The sequence below is a fragment of the Barbus barbus genome (assembly GCF_936440315.1).
Source record: "Barbus barbus genome assembly, chromosome: 27".
NCBI lineage: Eukaryota > Metazoa > Chordata > Actinopteri > Cypriniformes > Cyprinidae > Barbus > Barbus barbus.
Genome location: NC_136755.1, coordinates 22,489,189 through 22,508,706, shown reverse-complemented (window position 1 = coordinate 22,508,706; position 19,518 = coordinate 22,489,189). Strand labels below are relative to the sequence as shown.

Genomic DNA, 19,518 nt, shown 5'->3' with positions numbered 1-19,518 from the left:
GGTTCCAAAAAGAACCATTTTTGGTTCTCTAAAAAAAAAAAAAAGTTGAGCCAACTTAAAATTTTAAGGCAACCAGCTTCACCATTTTTGAGTTCTCTCAACTTGTTTTTGTATGAGATTCTCAACTTTTTGTTGTATAAACTTAAAACAACAGGTTGAGAAAACTCAAAAATCTGCTGAAGCTGGTTGCCTTAAAATTTTAAGTTGGCTCAACTTTTTTTTTACAGTGTGCTGGTGTTGTGTAATCATCCACTTACAGATGTAATTGATCCTTAATTAACGGCTTCTGATTACTCCGTAAGTCACTCACCTCTCTTTGGTAAGCGTTGTTTAGGAGAAGAGTATGGAGAGGAATGACATGGATGAGAATGACTGGGCAGCAATACAGGCAAAGTTATTCATTGTGTGAAGCTCCATTGGGAGTAGGCCTAATCTTTTTATCTCTTTCTCTCCTGTGCGTCAGGACAAAGCTTAATGCTCACACGCACATACTTCGATGGCACACGCTGAGGCAGTGAGGCATTATGGGCCGGGTGGGAAATGAACCTTTTTGCCCACAATCCACGATCCATGATCAATGCTGAGTTTATGAAGTGAGTGAAAAGTGAAGATCACAGTTCCTTTTGAATTCACACTGGAATGGAAAATGGAATTGTATTACATTTTCACAATCACAAAAGAATATTTGAAAATGCACTAATGTCAAAATAAATCACAAATATATTGCAAGACCAAATTCCAGGTGACTTGAATGAATAGTCCATTTTCACAGCCTGTTATAACCCATTTCTACAGTTATTAACATCATAAATCTAGCAAAGTTTTTTTTTTTAACAATATATATATTTTCCTTTTTTATTTATTTTCTTAAAGCTGCAGTCCGTACGTTCTGCCTCTTTGTCGCCATCTCTGTTTGAAAACCTGCAATTTCAGCTGTGTGCGCAATTATATTCCGTGCGTGGGTTGTGCTCTGGCACGGCTTCAGCGCGGATGAATATAATGTTTTGAGGAGTATGTGTGGCAGTCAGATATTTACAGTAAATGTCCACGGTACAGATATTTACTGTACTTCGCAATCACAGATTCTTGCTTACGTCTTGGAACATATGACCCAAATAAGAATTTTCACTGTATATTATCATCTGAACAAGTAAGTAACAAGTCTGCCATGTTTGTTCTGACCAACTGAGGAAAAAAGCATTACAATACTGTAAATTGCACTACCAATGGTGATTTAATCTAAAGATCGGTTAGCTCATATCACATCAAACCTTGCAAATTATTATTATTGTTATACTTTATTCTCAAATTATTAATGTTAACAACATCAGCATTGCGTGACTATGAAAATAGTGTGTATTAGCGTGTAGATTTCAATTTCTGTACAGTCTAATATCTAATTGTCATACCATTCGAATTTCATATTAAGAAATTCTTTTAACCCAAAAAGCAAACTATGCTCCCTTCGAACTGGTTTTCTTTAAAATACAAATCTTGTGTAATTCCCAGGCTATCTGTAATCAGAAGCACATTTAAAATGAATATAATTTACTTTCTTTCACATGTGTTTCTGGATTACAATCCTCCATCAAAATGATACATTTAATTATTCTAGCTGCTGTGAGAAAAGGCTATAAATGATCCGGCACCTGCAGGATCCTCACATGCCATGCTCGAATTTCCCATGGAAACCTACCCGTACCACTCAAATTAGAAAACATTATTATAAGCTAACCGTTGTGAATCGGGCTAAAGTAAGGCGATAGTGTTGAACACTGGCTGGTTATGTACTTGCTCAAATATTGATTTTGGATAATTTTTAACCAAAATAATTTACGAACTGCAGCTTTAAATTAGGCAATTGTTTAAATGTTTTTTTCTGGACCCTTTTTGTGATGAGGCATTTCCACAACTATTAATATCATACATATATTCATATTTTTTATATATATATATTTTCTTTTTTTATTTTAAATAGATTGTGTTTTATCAAGTTCGCATTAATTTACAGAAAACTAGTTAATCAATCTCTCTATATTATTTTCCTCTTTTGGAAAGTCATAGAAACACTATTGTTGATTTTTTCTTTCTTTTGGTATGGGATCTAAAAGTAACAGAAAAATATATTTATTATAGTTTCTGTTCACCCCTACAGAAGTTTACAAAACTATGACAAGACCTGCTTCTAAGAACCCCAAAAGCGCAAAAATTTGACTTTTTTTTTCTCTTCTGAACAAATGAACATCTCAGTATTTTTTCTTAATTTGGAAAGTCATTAAAAGGCTATAGTGGATTTTTCCTTTTGCTATTGGTGCCAATAGGAATGCAAAAATCATATTTGATGTAGTTTCCGTTCACCACTATACTGTGGAAATTTACCCAACTATGAATGAACTCTGCTTTAATAACAATGTAAATGTGAATCGGGTCCATTGGATCAGAATGAACAAACACATGCCTCACCATTTAAAAAAAACAAAAACATATCTTCCTCAAAATCGAATCAAACGTTCAACAAGGGTTTCTTTGTTTTCTTTCATTTCTTGTCAAATGCCAATCCGAAACCAGTCAACTGTCACAGGAGATAGTAGATAAGACAAAATTACTCTCACTGAACAGTATTTAATGACAAATGTGAAAGGCAAAAAAGTTTGATTACATCAAATGTCATGATACGACAAAACTACATTATAAACAGAGCATTGTAATGGTCCTGCAGTTAACAATAGCCCTTTTTTTTTCCTTCATTTTTTTGACATTGACAGCTACTCCAGTCCCTTTATTCTACCTTCTCATCTGAAATAAAAGGATTGTATGCACCAATATATAATATGTGTTACGGGGCTGACGAGACGTGAGACGTGCGGATCCATATGCAAAGCTTTATTAAAAAACATGGTCAGAAAACAGGCAGGGTCAGACAGTGGCAAACAGGTATGGCAGAGGCAAGACACAGCAATCCGTGGAGCAAGCGTGGGTCAATGATCAGCGAACAGTATCCAAAGGGGCAAGGCAGAGAGATAATCCAGAGTCGAGAGCAATAATCCAAACAGGGAGCGAACACAGTCCAAACGTCAAGGCAAAGGGGTAAATCCAGGAAACACGGGCAGGGTCAGACACGGCAAGATAAACAAGGCAAGGCTATAACAATGGCTCTGTAAGGTTGCTATCTCTAGATAAGTGATAAACGCTAACAATACTCGGCCCTGAGCAAGAGCAAGTCCCAGGCTTATATGGTGTGTGGTGGTGATTGTGAAATGAGCATCAGGTGTGTGATGTGTGAATGGTGACAGCTGTGATCTGTGCAATGCATTGTGGGAAATGGAGTCCAGTGTGTTGTGAGTGAAAGTCAATATGGTGAGCGGGTGACCTCTGGTGGTGGTTAACCGGGAGAGCATGGACCAGATTCGTGACATAGCCCCCCCCCCCAAGGAGCGGCTTCCAGACGCTCCTAAATACTCCAGGAGGGCGGTGGAGTGGAGGCGGAACAGGGGGAGGGACGGAGGGCCAGGTCCGTGAGGAAGTGGGAAGACCGGGGACTGAGGCAGAACCGGCAGAGCAGGACACCCAGGCGGAACCGGAGACCAGGACAGAGCAAGAGCCCACCAGGGCGGAGCAGACAGGACCGGAGCCCACCAGGGCGGAGCAGACGACCACCAGACCCGAGCAGAAGACCACCACGGCGGGGCAGAGGACCACCACGGCGGAGCAGATGACCACCAGACCCGAGCAGAAGACCACCACGGTGGGGCAGACGACCACCAGACCCGGGCAGAAGACCCCCATGGCGGAGCAGACGACCACCAGACCCGAGCAGAAGACCACCACAGGGAGGCAGACAGGGCAGGAACCCATGGCAGAGTCTGAGATCTGGGGGAAACAGAGACAGACAACACAGGGAGAGCAGAGACAGACAATACAGGGAGAGCATTCATGATCTCAGGGGGCGTGGCAGGGCAGGACGAGGATTCATAGACTGCGTTTTTAGCCGTGACAGGACAAGGCGTGAGCTCACAGACGGCATCTTTAGCCGTGACAGGACAGGGCGAGAGCTCGCAGACGGTCTCTATGGCCGAGACTGGGCAAGACGAGGATTCACAGACGATTTCCATAGCCGTGACTGGGCAGGACAAGGATTTACAGACGGCCTTCATAGCCGTGACTGGGCAGGACAAGGATTTGCAGACGGCCTCTTTAGCCGTGACAGGGCAGGGCGAGGATTTACAGACGGCCTCTTTAACCGTGACAGGACAGGGCTTGAGTTCACAGACGGCCTCTTTAGCCGTGACGGGACAGGGCGTGAGTTCACAGATGGCCTCTTTGGCCGTGACTCGAGCTCCAGGAAGTTCTGGAGTGATCTCTGTGGGGTGCTCAGGCAGCACGGACTCTGAAGGATCGGGAACGGCACTCCTGGTCGTGACTGGAGAACTGGATTCGGGTGTAGGTGCCACCATTTTGGGAGGTTCTGCAGCCGAAGCCGCCACCTCTGGAGGCACTGGAGCAGGCTCTTGAATAGAAGCGGCCTCCATGACCGTGACAGGGCAGACAGTGAGTTCAGGAACGGCCTCCGTGGCCGTGACAGGGCAAACAGTGAGTTCAGGAACGGCCTCCATGGCCGTGACAGGGTAGACAGGGAGTTCAAGAGTGGGCGCCACCACTTCGGGAGGTTCTGCAGCGGAAGCCGCCACCTCTGGAGGCACTGGAGCAGACTCGTGGACAGGAGAGGCCTCAGGAGCACAGTGTGCAGCCCACACACTCAAAATGGCAACCGCCATAACGGGAAGCACTGAGGTCAGGGGAACAGTCTCTGTAACTGCCAGGGTTGAGGCCCTGGGAATGCCAGCTGCTCGCACCGATATCAGTAGTGGGTCCCTTATGCTGGAAACCAGACAGGGACCTCGAAGGACTGACCTTAAATCTCTGGGTGTGACAGACTCTGGCTTGGCAGGCATGACGTGAGCAGACTCTGGCTTGGCAGGCATGACGTGAGCAGACTCTGGCTTGGCAGGCATGACGTGAGCAGACTCTGGCTTGGCAGGCATGACGTGAGCAGACTCTGGCTTGGCAGGCATGACGTGAGCAGACTCTGGCTTGGCAGGCATGACGTGAGCAGACTCTGGCTTGGCAGGCATGACGTGAGCAGACTCTGGCTTGGCAGGCATGACGCGAGCAGACTCTGGCTTGGCAGCCATGACGCGAGCAGACTCTGGCTTGGCAGCCATGACGCGAGCAGACTCTGGCTTGGCAGCCATGACGCGAGCAGACTCTGGCTTGGCAGCGACGACGTGAGCAGACTCTGGCTTGACAGCGACGACGTGAGCAGACTCTGGCTTGACAGGCATGACGAGAAGGGGTGCTGTTGCTGCCGCCATTTTGTGAGTGAGTGAGGTGTCGCGTTCCTCCGCGACACCCACAGTAAAAGAGGAGCCCACACACAGTAAAGCATAGTCCATAAATTGACTGAGAGATGAACGGGGACCCTCGCGGATTAACTTTGACCGGAGCGGCTGATTAATGCCTTCACAAAAAAAGTCAATAAGTGCGTAGTCCGGCAGATCAGAAAAATAGGCGAGGTCTAAGTACTCCTGGATATAATCCTCGAGCGGTCGCGAGCCCTGCTCGAGGGTTAATAACAGTCGTGCACAGTCCATACCTGGCCAATGTCCTCTTGAAAAGCCGCTGGATCCTTGTGTGGCCGAGTATTCTGTTACGGGGCTGACGAGACGTGAGACGTGCGGATCCATATGCAAAGCTTTATTAAAAAACATGGTCAGAAAACAGGCAGGGTCAGACAGTGGCAAACAGGTATGGCAGAGGCAAGACACAGCAATCCGTGGAGCAAGCGTGGGTCAATGATCAGCGAACAGTATCCAAAGGGGCAAGGCAGAGAGATAATCCAGAGTCGAGAGCAATAATCCAAACAGGGAGCGAACACAGTCCAAACGTCAAGGCAAAGGGGTAAATCCAGGAAACACGGGCAGGGTCAGACACGGCAAGATAAACAAGGCAAGGCTATAACAATGGCTCTGTAAGGTTGCTATCTCTAGATAAGTGATAAACGCTAACAATACTCGGCCCTGAGCAAGAGCAAGTCCCAGGCTTATATGGTGTGTGGTGGTGATTGTGAAATGAGCATCAGGTGTGTGATGTGTGAATGGTGACAGCTGTGATCTGTGCAATGCATTGTGGGAAATGGAGTCCAGTGTGTTGTGAGTGAAAGTCAATATGGTGAGCGGGTGACCTCTGGTGGTGGTTAACCGGGAGAGCATGGACCAGATTCGTGACAATATGTAAGGTGTCAGACTGTTATGTATTTTACTACTTATATCGAACTAATACCTTTAGTTCAGCTGATGTTTCCGGTCTTCTACAAGGGAGAAAATAGCAGTTTACAAGTCATTTAATCTTACGCATCATTATACATGTACAGCAGTCCACTAGACATGAGTAAAAGATGAGAAAGTTGAATGAAAATAAAAATGTCTGTAACTACACTAAAAGTCGGTAAGACATTCTGGTAACCCTTTTGGTAACACTTTATTTTAAGGTGTCCATATTAATAGTAGTAGCCGTTGTACTTACATGCAATAAAATGTACTTACCATGTAACTAAATTATGGAACAGCCTGTACTTACAGTTTGTAATTATATAGATGTAATAGGCAGCTACTGTTACACATGTATCAGTGTGTTACACAGTAACTCGTGTAACCAAAAGATTGTTACATGTGTTTCAGACATTATACAATGTAATTACAAATGTAAGTACACAGACATAAGCTACTTAAAATAAAGTGTATCAAGATTGTACTTAGTGTACTTCATGTGTATCTATACTGTACACCTTATCCAGCTGCAACTTGGTTTGATTTAACCCAACAGTACACAGCTAAAACACATGTAATACCTTTCCAATTACATTAAAATGACAGCATATTACACAGGCATAAGCTACTTAAAATAAAGTGTATCAAGATTGTACTTAAGTGTAAAAGTAGCTGTGTAACAGATTCGGTCTGTTACATATGTGTAACAGTAGATGCCTATTACATCTACATAATTACAAACTGTAATTACAGGCTGTTCCATAACATAGTTACATGGTAAGTACATTTTGTTTCATGTAAGTACAACAGCTACTACTCAGTACTTAATTAGGTAATTACTCTGTATTATGACACCTTAAAATAAAGTGTTATCGATATTCTTTTTTTAAAAGAAAAAAAAGATACCAAGGTGCACTCTGATGCTCACCAAGGCTCATCAAATATTTGTTGAATCAGAAATACAAAATGCAAAATGATTAATGTTTATGATCAGTGTTTAAAACAGCGTGCTGCTTGATATGTCTGAGAAAACAATTATAATTCTTTCAGGATTCTTTGATGAACAGAATGTTCAATAGAACGACACATATTTGAAATAGAAATCGTTTGTAATATTATAAATGTCTTTACTGTCATTTTGGCACAGGTGCTTGTCTCCTTGCTGAAGAACTGCATTCATTTCTTTTTTTACAAAAATAAGTAGACAACTAAATAAAAAAATCATACTGACCACAAACTGTTGAACAGTAATTCATATGCAGTTACATTTCAGGCTTGTTAAGCACTTGTGTTTGTTGCCCCCAATAGAAACCACCTGGCTTGTGGCACATAACCAATTTGAGTTTGCGACCCCTCTTATAGGGGATTAATTCCCTGACACTGACAGCCATTATAAAAATAGGCAGATGTTATATTATACCCTGTTTAATAGGCTGATTGGATTTCTGGAGACGTGTCGAGGCACCGCTGCCTTGTGGCGCCACCTACTGGACAATGTTGGTACTGTAACGGGTTCCATAGAGGTTAGTGAGTGCACAAATCAGGGCCATCGCCATTCTGAGCACATAAGACTGCAGCACAGTGTCTGTCTCTTTCTCCCTGACTCTCCTTTCTTGTCGGTCTGATAAGGCTACGTAATACAAATGAGCACCACCCATGTCAGTACATCATAGATCCATTGAATAGACTGAATACAGATTGGATTGCAAGCATGTTGAAGCTGCAATCATCTCAACAGCACAAATGAACAATAGTTCACCTGTCATCTTTTACTTAACCTGATGTCGCTTGATGTTCTTTCTTCAAAAGATGACTGCCATTTACCGTCACTCTATTGAAAGAAAGACTGGTGACTGAGGTATTCGTTCTGCCTAAGCCAAATCTTGGCTGTCTGACCCTGGACCACAAAACCAGTCTTAAGTGTCAATTTTTCGAAATTGAGATTTATACACCATATGAAAGCTGAATAAATAAGCTTTCCATTGATATATGGTTTGTTAGGATCAGACAATATTTGGCTGAAATACAACTATTTGAAGATCTGGAATCTGAGGGTACAAAAAAATCTAAATATTGAGAAAATCGCCTTTAAAGTTGTCCAAATTAAGTTCTTAGCTATGCATATTACTTATCAAAAATGAAGTTTTGATATATTTACAGTAAGAAAAAACTAAATATCTTCATGGAACATGATCTTTACTTAATATCCTAATGATTTTGGTATAAAAGAAAAATCAATAATTTTGACCCATGCAATGTATTTTTTGCTATTGCTACAAATATACCCCAGCGACTTAAGACTGGTTTTGTGGTCCAGGGTCACATATGTGAAAATGCTCATAAAGGAATAAATGTAAATATACAGTGCCCTCCAAAAGCATTGGAACAGTAAGGTCAATTCCTTTATTTTTGCTGTAGACTGTAAACATTTGGGTTTGACATCAAAATATGAATATGAGATGAGAGAGTAACGTTTCAGCTTTTATTTGCAGGTATTTTCATCTGGATCTGATACACAATTTAGAAGATAGCACCCTTTGTTTGAACCCACCCATTTTTCATGTTACCAAAAGTATTGGAACATGTGACTGACAGGTGTGTTTTGTTGCCCTGGTGTGTCCTATTTAATTGATTATTCAAACAATAAATAGCACTGAATGTCTGCGCTCAGTTTCAGATCTGTGCAGACTGCATTTATAGTTAGTTAAATGTGTAACCAACATGAAAACCAGAGAGGTGTCTATGGGTGAAAAACGAGCAATTTGTGAAGCTGAGAGACGATGAAAAATCAATCAAACCATTGCACAAACACCGGCAATAGCAAGTACAATTTGGAATGTCCTGAAGAAGAAGAAACCACTGGTGTACTAAGTAACACACCTCAAACGGGTAGATCAAGGAAAACATCTGCAGTTGATGACAGAAACATTGTGACAGCTGTAAAGAAAGACCCTAAAACAACTGTTAGTGACATCAGCAACAACCTCCAGAGGGCAGGAGTGAAGGTACCACAATCTACTGTTCGCAGAAGACTTCATGAACACAAGTACAGAGGCTACACCAGAAGATGCAAACCACTCATTAGCAAGAAGAATAGGAGACGAGCCTCAAAAATTCTGCGACAAGGTTTTATGGACTGATTTTATGGACCAAAGTGATGGAAAGGCTAAAGTTTGTAGAAAGAAAGGATCTGCTCATGATCCCAAACATACAAGCTCATCTGAAACAGGTGTACATTATAGTACACATTACACAAGTAATGTAATGGCTTGGGCTTTCATCGCTTCTTCTGGGACAGGCTCATTAATCTTCATTAATGATGTAACACATGATGGCAGCAGCAAAATTAACTCAGAAGTCTACAGAAATATTTTGTCTGAGAATTTACAGAAATATGCAACCAAACTGATTGGGAGATCCTTCATCATGCAGCAAGAGAATGACCCAAAACATAGTGCCAAAACAACAAAGGAGTTCATCAGGGGCAAGAAGTGGAAGGTTTTAGACTGGCCAAGTCAATCTCCACACTTAAACCCTGTAGAGTATGCATTTTACCTGCTAAAGAGGAGACTGAAGAGAGTAACCCCCCAAAACTGAAAGAGGCTGAGGTGAAAGCCTGGAAAAGCATCACAAAAGAAGAATGCAAACGTTTGGTGATGTCAATGGGTCACAGGCTTGATGCAGTTATTGAAAGCAAAGGATTTGCAACTAAATATTAAGTCTTTTTCACTTTAATCTGTTAATTCTATCTGTTCCAATACTTTTGGTAACATGAAAAATGGGTGGGTTCAAAAAAAAGGTGCTATCTTCTAAGTTGTGTATCAGATCCAGATGAAAATACCTGTAAATAAAAGCTGAAATGTTAATCTCTCATCTCATATTCATCAAATGTTTTCAGTCTACAGCAAAAATAAAGGAATTGGCCTTACTTTTCCAATACTGTTGGAGGACACTGTATATAACCCAGTGGGACACTGTACAGCAGGTGCACTTCACGCACGTCCATGGTTATAATTCACTTGACATTCCACCGTGACATCAAAAGGGGACTTTACATTTGGCTAATCCACATAACTCACATTTACATAACATCTGTAAATAGCTACCTTAACCACCCTACTTAACTAACTGTCAAGAAAGTTTTTGAATTGCGACCTGTCTGTTTGCATTCTTGGTAACCAGAACCATTTCCCTGATCCCATAAGGATAGGGATAAGGATATATTTGGAATGGATACTGCATTCGTAAAATAATATATTGCTTGTTTGCTAAAGCCCTTGGTAAATTTGATAAATTTATCTATTAGAGAAAGTAAATTCCCCTCAAATTGGAAAACTTCTATTATAACCCCAATTTTTAAGGCAGGATCAGTTGATGAGGTTCAGAATTATAGACCAATTTCTATACTCCCTGCAATCTCTAAAATTTTGGAAAAGTTGGTAGCTGAACAACTTATAAACTATTTAGAAAAACATGATCTACTTCACTCTAAACAGTTTGGTTTTAGGCCTAAGTATTCGACAGAAATGGCAAACTGCTTTCTCACAGAATTTATTAAGGGAGCTTTAGATAATGGCAATGTAGTAGGCACAGTGTTTTTAGATCTCAAAAAGGCATTTGATACTGTGAATCATGGAATTCTCCTACATAAATTAAAATTGTTTAGCTTCTCTCAGCAGGCAATAAATTGGTTTAGATCATATTTAGAATCTCGAGATCAGTATGTTAAAATAATTAATTCAAGATCAGCTTTACGAAACAATGAGATGGGTCTCCCTCAAGGGTCAATTTTGGGTCCATTGTTGTTTTCCTAAAATGTCAATGATTTACCAAATTGTTGCAAGCAAACTAAATGTCAGTTATATGCAGATGACACAGTCATTTATGTATCGGCACAGACTCCACGCTTGGCTGCACAAGTATTAACAAATTAAATGACTGGTGTGCCACATTGGCTGCAAAACAACTTTGTCCTTGAACTGTTCAAAAACTGTCTCAATGTGTTTTTCAATTAGAAGGAAGGACATGAGTGGTTTTATAATTAAGCTCGATCAAAAGGCAATAGAGACAGTTAACAATTTTAAATATTTAGGTATTATTTTAGATTCTCATTTGAAATTTGATATGCAGGTAAAGAGGCTGTGTAGAACAATCAGAACAAATTTGCATTGTTTTTACATGATATCTATATATTACTGTATATCTCTAAAAGCAGCAAAGTTATACATGCATGTCTTTTCGTATTTATCTTATTGTGTGACTGTCTGGAGTCAGGTTTCTCAACTGACTATCAAACCTGTTAGATCTCTATATAAACAAACACTAAACATTTTGAATAAGAAACCAAATAGATGGCATCATTGTAATATTTTACCAAAATATAGTTTGCTTAGTTTTGAAAATGTTATAAATTTGTCTCTAATTAAAATGTTTTTTAAATGTGTAAATAATCTTAAATTGAAATTATATGGCAATTAATATCAAAACAGAGTAAGGGGATCACTACAAGAGGTGCAACTAATCAGAATTGTACAGTAGGCTACCAAAGAGAAAAACTAAATTTGCACAATCCACATTTACAGTTCAAGGTACACTGCTTTGGAACAGCCTGCCAGCTGAACTGAAAATACAAACAAAGTTGAATATTTTTCTAAGAAATTTGAAAAAGTGGTTCAAACTAAAGCAGGTTTGTGAACAATGATGGTGATACACAGTCTCAGCTTTGTTTTTTTACTTCTGTTTGGTTTTTGTGTGATTATTGTTTTGCTGTAAGCCTAACCAGGGACTGCTGCAAATTAGCCTTTGGCTAGAAGCCTATATATGGAGCATCGGCCCCTTGAAACTGTAGCAATGTTATACTGCATTGTCCCTGTTAAATAAACTAATAAATAAACACACAGTTTTAACAATATAATTAATTCAGCAGCAAATTGTCAAAATAATTCACTAATAAAAAGTCTAAATAATTAAAACAAATAAATACCAATCTTCCATCTGGAGATGCTTTAGTAAAATAAAATAAGATAAATAAAATAAAAGGAGTTTTGACAATTTTAGATTCAATTATATAAACTCAAATTCAACAATTTATACAATGAAAATAAAATAAAATTAAATAAATTTGACCTGCACTGTTTTATCAGGTGTTCAGGTCCAGTTGTATAAACGCAAATTTACATGTAATGATTAATTTCCTCAACAGATAAAAAAGAGGTCTAAACAGTAAAATAATAATAATAGTATTACTTTATTATTATTTATTATTATTATATAATTTCTAGAATTTATCTTGAATCATCAGAAATAACAAGAAGAAGAAGAAGAAGAAAAAGGCTGTTTAATATTTTATTACATATAATTATGCGCTGTGTAAGATATACTCGTTTGTGCCGTGCAGGCAGTTTAAACCAACATTTAAAGTAAATTGCTACGCTTGAAATACTGACAATGACACTGCTTCAGGATTCCAGGCCTCATTTTCCCAGAATGAGCCTCATGAAGACCCATGCACATGCATCCTGTAACCTCAGCTCTCGAGTGGGCTTGGTGCCACGAATTTTAATGTCATTAACAGGTGGCTTTCTAAAATAGAATCAAGAAATGCGCACGCTCATACACACATAGCGACGCAAGAAGATACAAACATCATGCTGGCATGGAGACACACATTGAAATCTCAGCAGAGCAGCTATGAAGTAACAATTGACAGACACAAACAGACCCGGTGCCAACGTCCCTAAAAAAAATCATTGATATCATTATGCCCGGACATGGGCGTGATCTTTTTCAGAAGCATACAACCCCCCACCCCTAAATACTAGCGCTGTGGCATATTGACGTCCTCCCTCTTTAAACCCCTCTCTTACATACGTTCTGTCCATCTCACAGAAACCCCATACACGTATTCGACACTCGACAGGTCAGCTGCTTGTTTGTGCTCTTGTGATTCACTGTAAAAGTACCTGCTTTGCCAGCACTGTTGAGGTACAACTAAAAGTCATAATATTCGTTTTTGTTGCATAGAACTTTAATTTGTGTCAGTCTGGAGCTTATGTGCTTTTTTTATTACTAATAGACTAGGTACAACATGGTATGCCTGAACAACAAGTCATGTTTGATGTTTTTTTTTTCTCTATATACTATATACTCTGTGCTGTTTGGCAGTATTAGCATGTCCTGTTATTCCTTAAACATGCTGTGGTTTATATCTTGGCTGGTATTTTCTGCAAGGTAATTTAATGAAGCTAATGAGTCAATCAAGCATGAAATATGTTTCGAAATATGTATGTTATATATACTGTAGAGTCTCTGCTTCTGCCATACCAGCAAACTAGCTTTTTCGCAGCATAAAATGGTATAAAAGGCACTAAAAGAAATTTCAAGTTTTACTTGGTTACATTTGTTACTATTAAAAGGAAAATAAATAATTGTTTTCTGATTAATCTGTGCCAAACAGCGTTTGAAACTATTGGATATTATCAGAAATGAGACTAATGGCTTACTTTTTTTTGTGGGTGGTTTGTTGTGACATGTGACTCTCAGCACAGAAAGAAAGAAGTCTCTTATGAAATATTATTACTTTATATTTTTAATTTAAAACCACTGTTTTTTGTGTGTGTTTATATATATATATATATATATATATATATATATATATATATATATATATATATGTTTTTTTTTTTTTTTAATGTAATTTATTGCTGTGATGGCAAAGCTGAATTTTCCACATCATTACTCCAGTCTTCATTCTCACACGATCCTTCAGAAATCATTCTAATATGCTGATTTGCTGCTCAAAATTTCTTATTATTATCAATGCTAGAAATTTTTGTGCTGCTTAATATTTTTGTGGAAGCTTATTTATTTATTTATTCATTCATACATTCATTCATTTTCAGGATTAATATAAATATAGACTATATGTAATGTAGAATATATACAATATAGATTAAATATACATTATATAGATCTACATAGAATATAGATACATAGAAATAGCAATGACTTGAAATACAATATTTTTGTAACAATGTAAAAGTCTTTACTGACACTGTTAATCAATTCAGTTAAGACTATAATTGCAAACACATTACAATTCTGTAGTTCAGAAAGTAGTTATATAGCCAATTTCATGAAATAAGATATTTTTAAGAATTTTGGCAACCAGTTTTGGTGACCATTGACTTCCATTGTGTGGAGGGGAAAAAAGCTCAAAATATGCTCTGTATTTAAAAAAGAAAGAAAGAAAGAATTTAAAAGGAAAATGATAAAAAAGTCATTTAAGGAGTGTCCATGTAACACTCTAAAGACACCATTATAAAATGTGAAAAACAACATCAACAAAAACATTAAAATATCTTATATGCAAATTATTGATTTAAAAAATTACAGGCTCAATTGATCCAATTATGATGCTGCAATAAACTGAATTATATCACACGTCTTGAGACATACATGGTAGCATATATGGTGAAATCCAATTCTATGTTAAACATTTTCCTCCATAAAACTGTGCTTAAGTTTGATTTACGGTTTCATCATGTTCTTGATTTTTTTAGAGTAACCAAGCTGATCAACCCCTGACTTCATCATCTCATCATTCACATCTTCAAGCTGTATTAGCATTCAATGTCAGCACTCTTTGTATGAATGGGCAATGCCTTTCCCTGTCCTACAGCTCCCAGCATCCTTCAGCTGGCCTTAACGCCTCCATTATTAACGTCCTCAACCACATCTTTTTCTGACGAAACCTACATTACAAACACATTAGACTGGCCCAGACTAACTGTTTTTGTTTGTCCTCCCATCTGATTATTTTGACCTCAAAAATCTAAGAAGACTTAAATGTCCTTTCAAAATAAGCCTCTCTTTCATTTGTCTGGATCTCTGAAGCTGCAAATAAATCATGTGGTCCACGTTCACCGTGCAGGATGAAGAGGTAAGGACAGTTAATACATCCGGTGGACGTAAACGCCCACACAGAACGCACTCCAGTTCTGGAGATGGAATTAGCGAAAGCCAAGAGGGCAAAATCAAGCTGACGTTGTTCATGGCTGTAACTGGCATCCTGCTTACTGTGCTCGGGGTGGGAACGGAGTTCTGGGTGGAGCTTAAACCATCCAAGAGCTTCTACAACAATCAGACTTGTCTGGTAGCACATTATGGCTTATGGAAATGCTGTACCAAGACATTCTGGGAGTCAGATATGGACCCAAAGCAGGAGATCTGTGGGCCTTTGCACTCACAGGGAGGTAAGAGCTTTTGTGAAAAATGTCTCAACTGGAGTAGGAGAATTCTGAATAATCCGTCAGAATAACATCACCTTTTTGGATCCCATTATAGAATCCAATTGCACCTTCTTTAAGTTCTACACCACTGGAGAGAACATTGTCCTATTTCAGAAAACGCCAGAAAAGGGTGAGTCATCCCACATCCTCCTCTCTATCTTTAGATCCGTAGCACTAATGTGTCTTTCTTTGTGTCTTCACTGAGTGCTGACCCCATATATGCATTTTTCCCCAGAACATGATAGGTAGTTTAGATGGTGTATGAGCAGCAACAAATAGCATGAATAATAATATGAAAGAAATCAAATAAAATGAAGAAATGATTGGTTGATTGGAGATTTAATGCCTTCCTTGGCTATTTTCATGGCAACAAGTAACAAGTTGAAATACTTAAAAAAATGGATTCAGTGGTTGACACTATATGTCTTCAAAATAGTTTGTGGCGCAATATAATTCCCTAAGAGAATTTATACTAGCACAATTTAATAAATTATTATGAGTTATCGACAATTTATATATATATATGTTGTGCTATCCAAGTGCTAACGGCAGCCCATTCATGATGGCAAACCACCTAAAAACAACAACAACAACACAAAGTTGGTATTGAATCCCCCCCAAAAAACTATTAATGCTTAATACAGTATATAGGCAAAAAAGAAGAAGTATGAAGTCACTGAAATTAATAAATATTTATACATCCATGCCATTATAAAGTCTAAGAGAACTGGAACAAAGAAGTAAATATAAACCAAGCCTTACAGAGTGTACCTTTAAAGCAAAACAAGTTCCAAATGTTAATTCAGCTCAGTATGTGTGCATTATGCCATCATATTACTGCTATTTGTTAAGACTCCTCTTCTCCCATCAGATCTGACAGTAGCTTCGGCCATGTTTGCTATCATTGGTCTTTTCCTGATGGTGATGGGAACTATCTGCATTATCATGGCAGTAAGCAAAGGTGTTCAGTTCTTCTTGAAGCCAGCCGCAGTTTGTTTCATACTGTCAGGTAACATTATTATGCTATTGGCTAACACCTCTAAACTAAATATTACAAATGCATATAAATTATGCTTTTATCCAAAGTGACTTTAAGTTCATTCTTTGGAATCTGCATACAATACTGTTCAAAGGTCTGGAGTTGGAAAGATTTTTTAATGTAATTAATTGAAAGAAGTCTCCTATGCTCACCAGGGCTGCATTTATTTGATCAGAAAACAGTCAAATGTAATATATAAATGTAATTTATTGTGTCACATGATGCTTCAGAAATCATTCTAATATGGTGATTTGCTGCTCAAGAGACATTTCTTATTATCAGTGTTAAAAACAGTTGTGCTTGATGTTTTTTGTGGAAACCATGATGCATTTAATTTCTAAAGAGCAGCATTTGTTTAGCATTTAAACATCTTTAGTATGTCACTTTTGATCTATTTAATGCATCATTGCTGAAAAAGGCTAATAATAATGAAAAACCCTCATACTGACCACGCACATTAGTGTATACACTGATTTTAATATAATTATGGATTGTCTGTTTCTTTAAAATACATATTTCAGAGTTGTCTCACGCCTATCACAGTCATTTATGCTAAATGACATGCACTGTACACATACACATGTAAAAAATGGTGTAGAAACAATGTTTTTGTCAGAAATTGCTAGGAAATTTCACAAAGTTACAAAAAATATACATTTGGAGTAATGACATTTTTTTTTTTTTTTTCAAAAGCAGAACTAACCAAACAATGTATGCTAACACAAATGCAGCAGGGTCATTCAGAAAAGACAATTCGGTAACACTTTATTTTTAAGGTGTCATAATATACAGTAATAACCTAATTAAGTACTGAGTAGTAGCTGTTGTACTTACATGAAAAAAAAATGTACTTACCATGTAACTAAGTTATGGAACAGCCTGTAATTACAGTTTGTAATTATGTAGATGTAATAGGCATCTACTGTTACACATATGTAACAGACCGAATCTGTTACACAGCTACTTTTACACTTAAGTACAATCTTGATACACTTTATTTTAAGTAGCTTATGCCTGTGTAATATTCTGCCATTTTAATGTAATTGGAAAGGTATTACATGTATTTTAGCTGTGTACTGGTGGGTTAAATCAAACCAAGGTGCAGCTGGATAAGATGTACAGTATAGATACACATGAAGTACACTTAAGTACAATCTTGATACACTTTATTTTAAGTAGCTTATGTCTGTGTACGTTGCATTTGACAGGACAGGACACTGATGATAAAAAAAATAATGTACAAATATACAAAATGGACAATATGCAAAATAGCACAAACACAATATACAAAATAGACAATTCGGTATGTACAGGTATGTTAGGTGCAAATTTGAAATGTAATAAGTATGCATGTTAAATAAAAAATAAAAAGTGTGATAGTGTTGTGTGTTTAATGTTTATTGTTAAGAGTTCAAATTTTCATGAGATGGATTGCCTGAGGGAAGAAACTGTTCCTGTGTCTGGTCGTTCTGGTGCTCAGAGTTCTGTAGCGTCGTCCAGATGGTATCAGTTCAAAGAGGGAGTGTGCTGGATGTGAGGGGTCCAGAGTGATTTTGCCAGCCCTTTTGCTCTGGATAAGTACAGTTCTTGGAGAGTGGGGAGGGTTGTACCAATGATTCGCTCAGCAGTCCGGACTACTGCAGTCTTCTGAGGTTAGATTTGGTATCTGAGCTGGACCAGACAGTTATTGAAGTGCAGAGGACGGATTCAATGATGGCAGAGTAGAACTGTTTCAGCAGTATACATTTATAATTATGTTGTATAAAGTCTGCAACACATATGTAACAATCTTTACATAAGTAGCTGTGTAACAGACTCGGTCTGTTACATATGTGTAACAGTAGCTGCCTATTATATGCACATAATTACAAACTGTAATTATAGGCTGCTCCATAACTTAGTTACATGGTAAGTACATTTTGTTTCATGTAAGTACAACGGCTACTACTAAGTACTTAATTAGGTAATTACTCTGTATTATGGACACCTTAAAATAAAGTGTTACCGACAATTCCCTTTATTCCATATTACTAATAAAAGCCAAGCAACATACATTTGTATACATCTGATGGTATTCTTTTCTTTCCTCTCTGTCTCTCCACAGGTGTCTTAATGTTCCTCTGCCTCATAGTTTTCCACCAATCAGTGCTGTCTTTCTTAGCAAGTGACCAATCCATACCTCTACATCATGAAATGTCATGGTCAGTGACGTGTGTGGGCTGTGCCGGGGGTCTGGTCATTGTCACTGGGGTCTTGTTCTTGGTCCTTGCTCTTCCATACAATCCTTGGGAAAAGTGCTTACCTAAGAAAACCAGTGACATCTAGTGGTGTGGGGGCTGAAGAGCACTTCTCATTCAGTTTTGCACTGAATACTCTTGATAAAGTGGAACAGAACACAACAGAAGTACATCCTGATGAATCTGGGGTATATAAAAAAGCTATGGTTGGCAATGTGATTATACTGTGCATAAGTTGGCACTAGAGAGGATGCTGTTGGAAATGTAACAGGAAGTGGGCCAGACATTTTGGCATAGCATATGTACCATTAGGATGAAATGCCTAAAATAATAATAGATATAAGCTCATAACTTTAACATAATAGCACATTTTTTGGAGGAAACTTGTGCAATATTTCATTATTGGTTGAACTATACCTTTTGTTATTTTAATGTTTTTAAATTATATAAGACATATGTCCCACTTGATGCTGTATATTTTGGTTGACTTTATATACAGCTTGGGACATTTACAGATTGAGGTTCTGGATACTGTTATATTTAACCTTTTATGAAGATTGAGGTATAATTGAGGTAAATTTATAATATTTAATATCTAGGACTATAATTTTGGAAACAGAAATCTA

The 19,518-nt window shown here is 38.3% G+C and overlaps 1 protein-coding gene across 1 annotated transcript; it reads left to right on the top strand.

Annotated features, from left to right (window-relative positions):
- Positions 1-15,234: 15,234 nt before the first annotated feature.
- Positions 15,235-18,980, top strand: LOC306847459 (voltage-dependent calcium channel gamma-6 subunit-like; the record flags this gene model as incomplete). The annotated part of the gene is made up of 4 exons (XM_079381406.1): positions 15,235-15,580; positions 15,672-15,746; positions 16,488-16,625; positions 18,760-18,980. 4 exons carry the CDS (start codon positions 15,235-15,237, stop codon positions 18,978-18,980), a joined length of 780 nt encoding a protein of 259 aa, XP_079237532.1.
- Between the last annotated feature and the right edge of the window lie 538 nt (positions 18,981-19,518).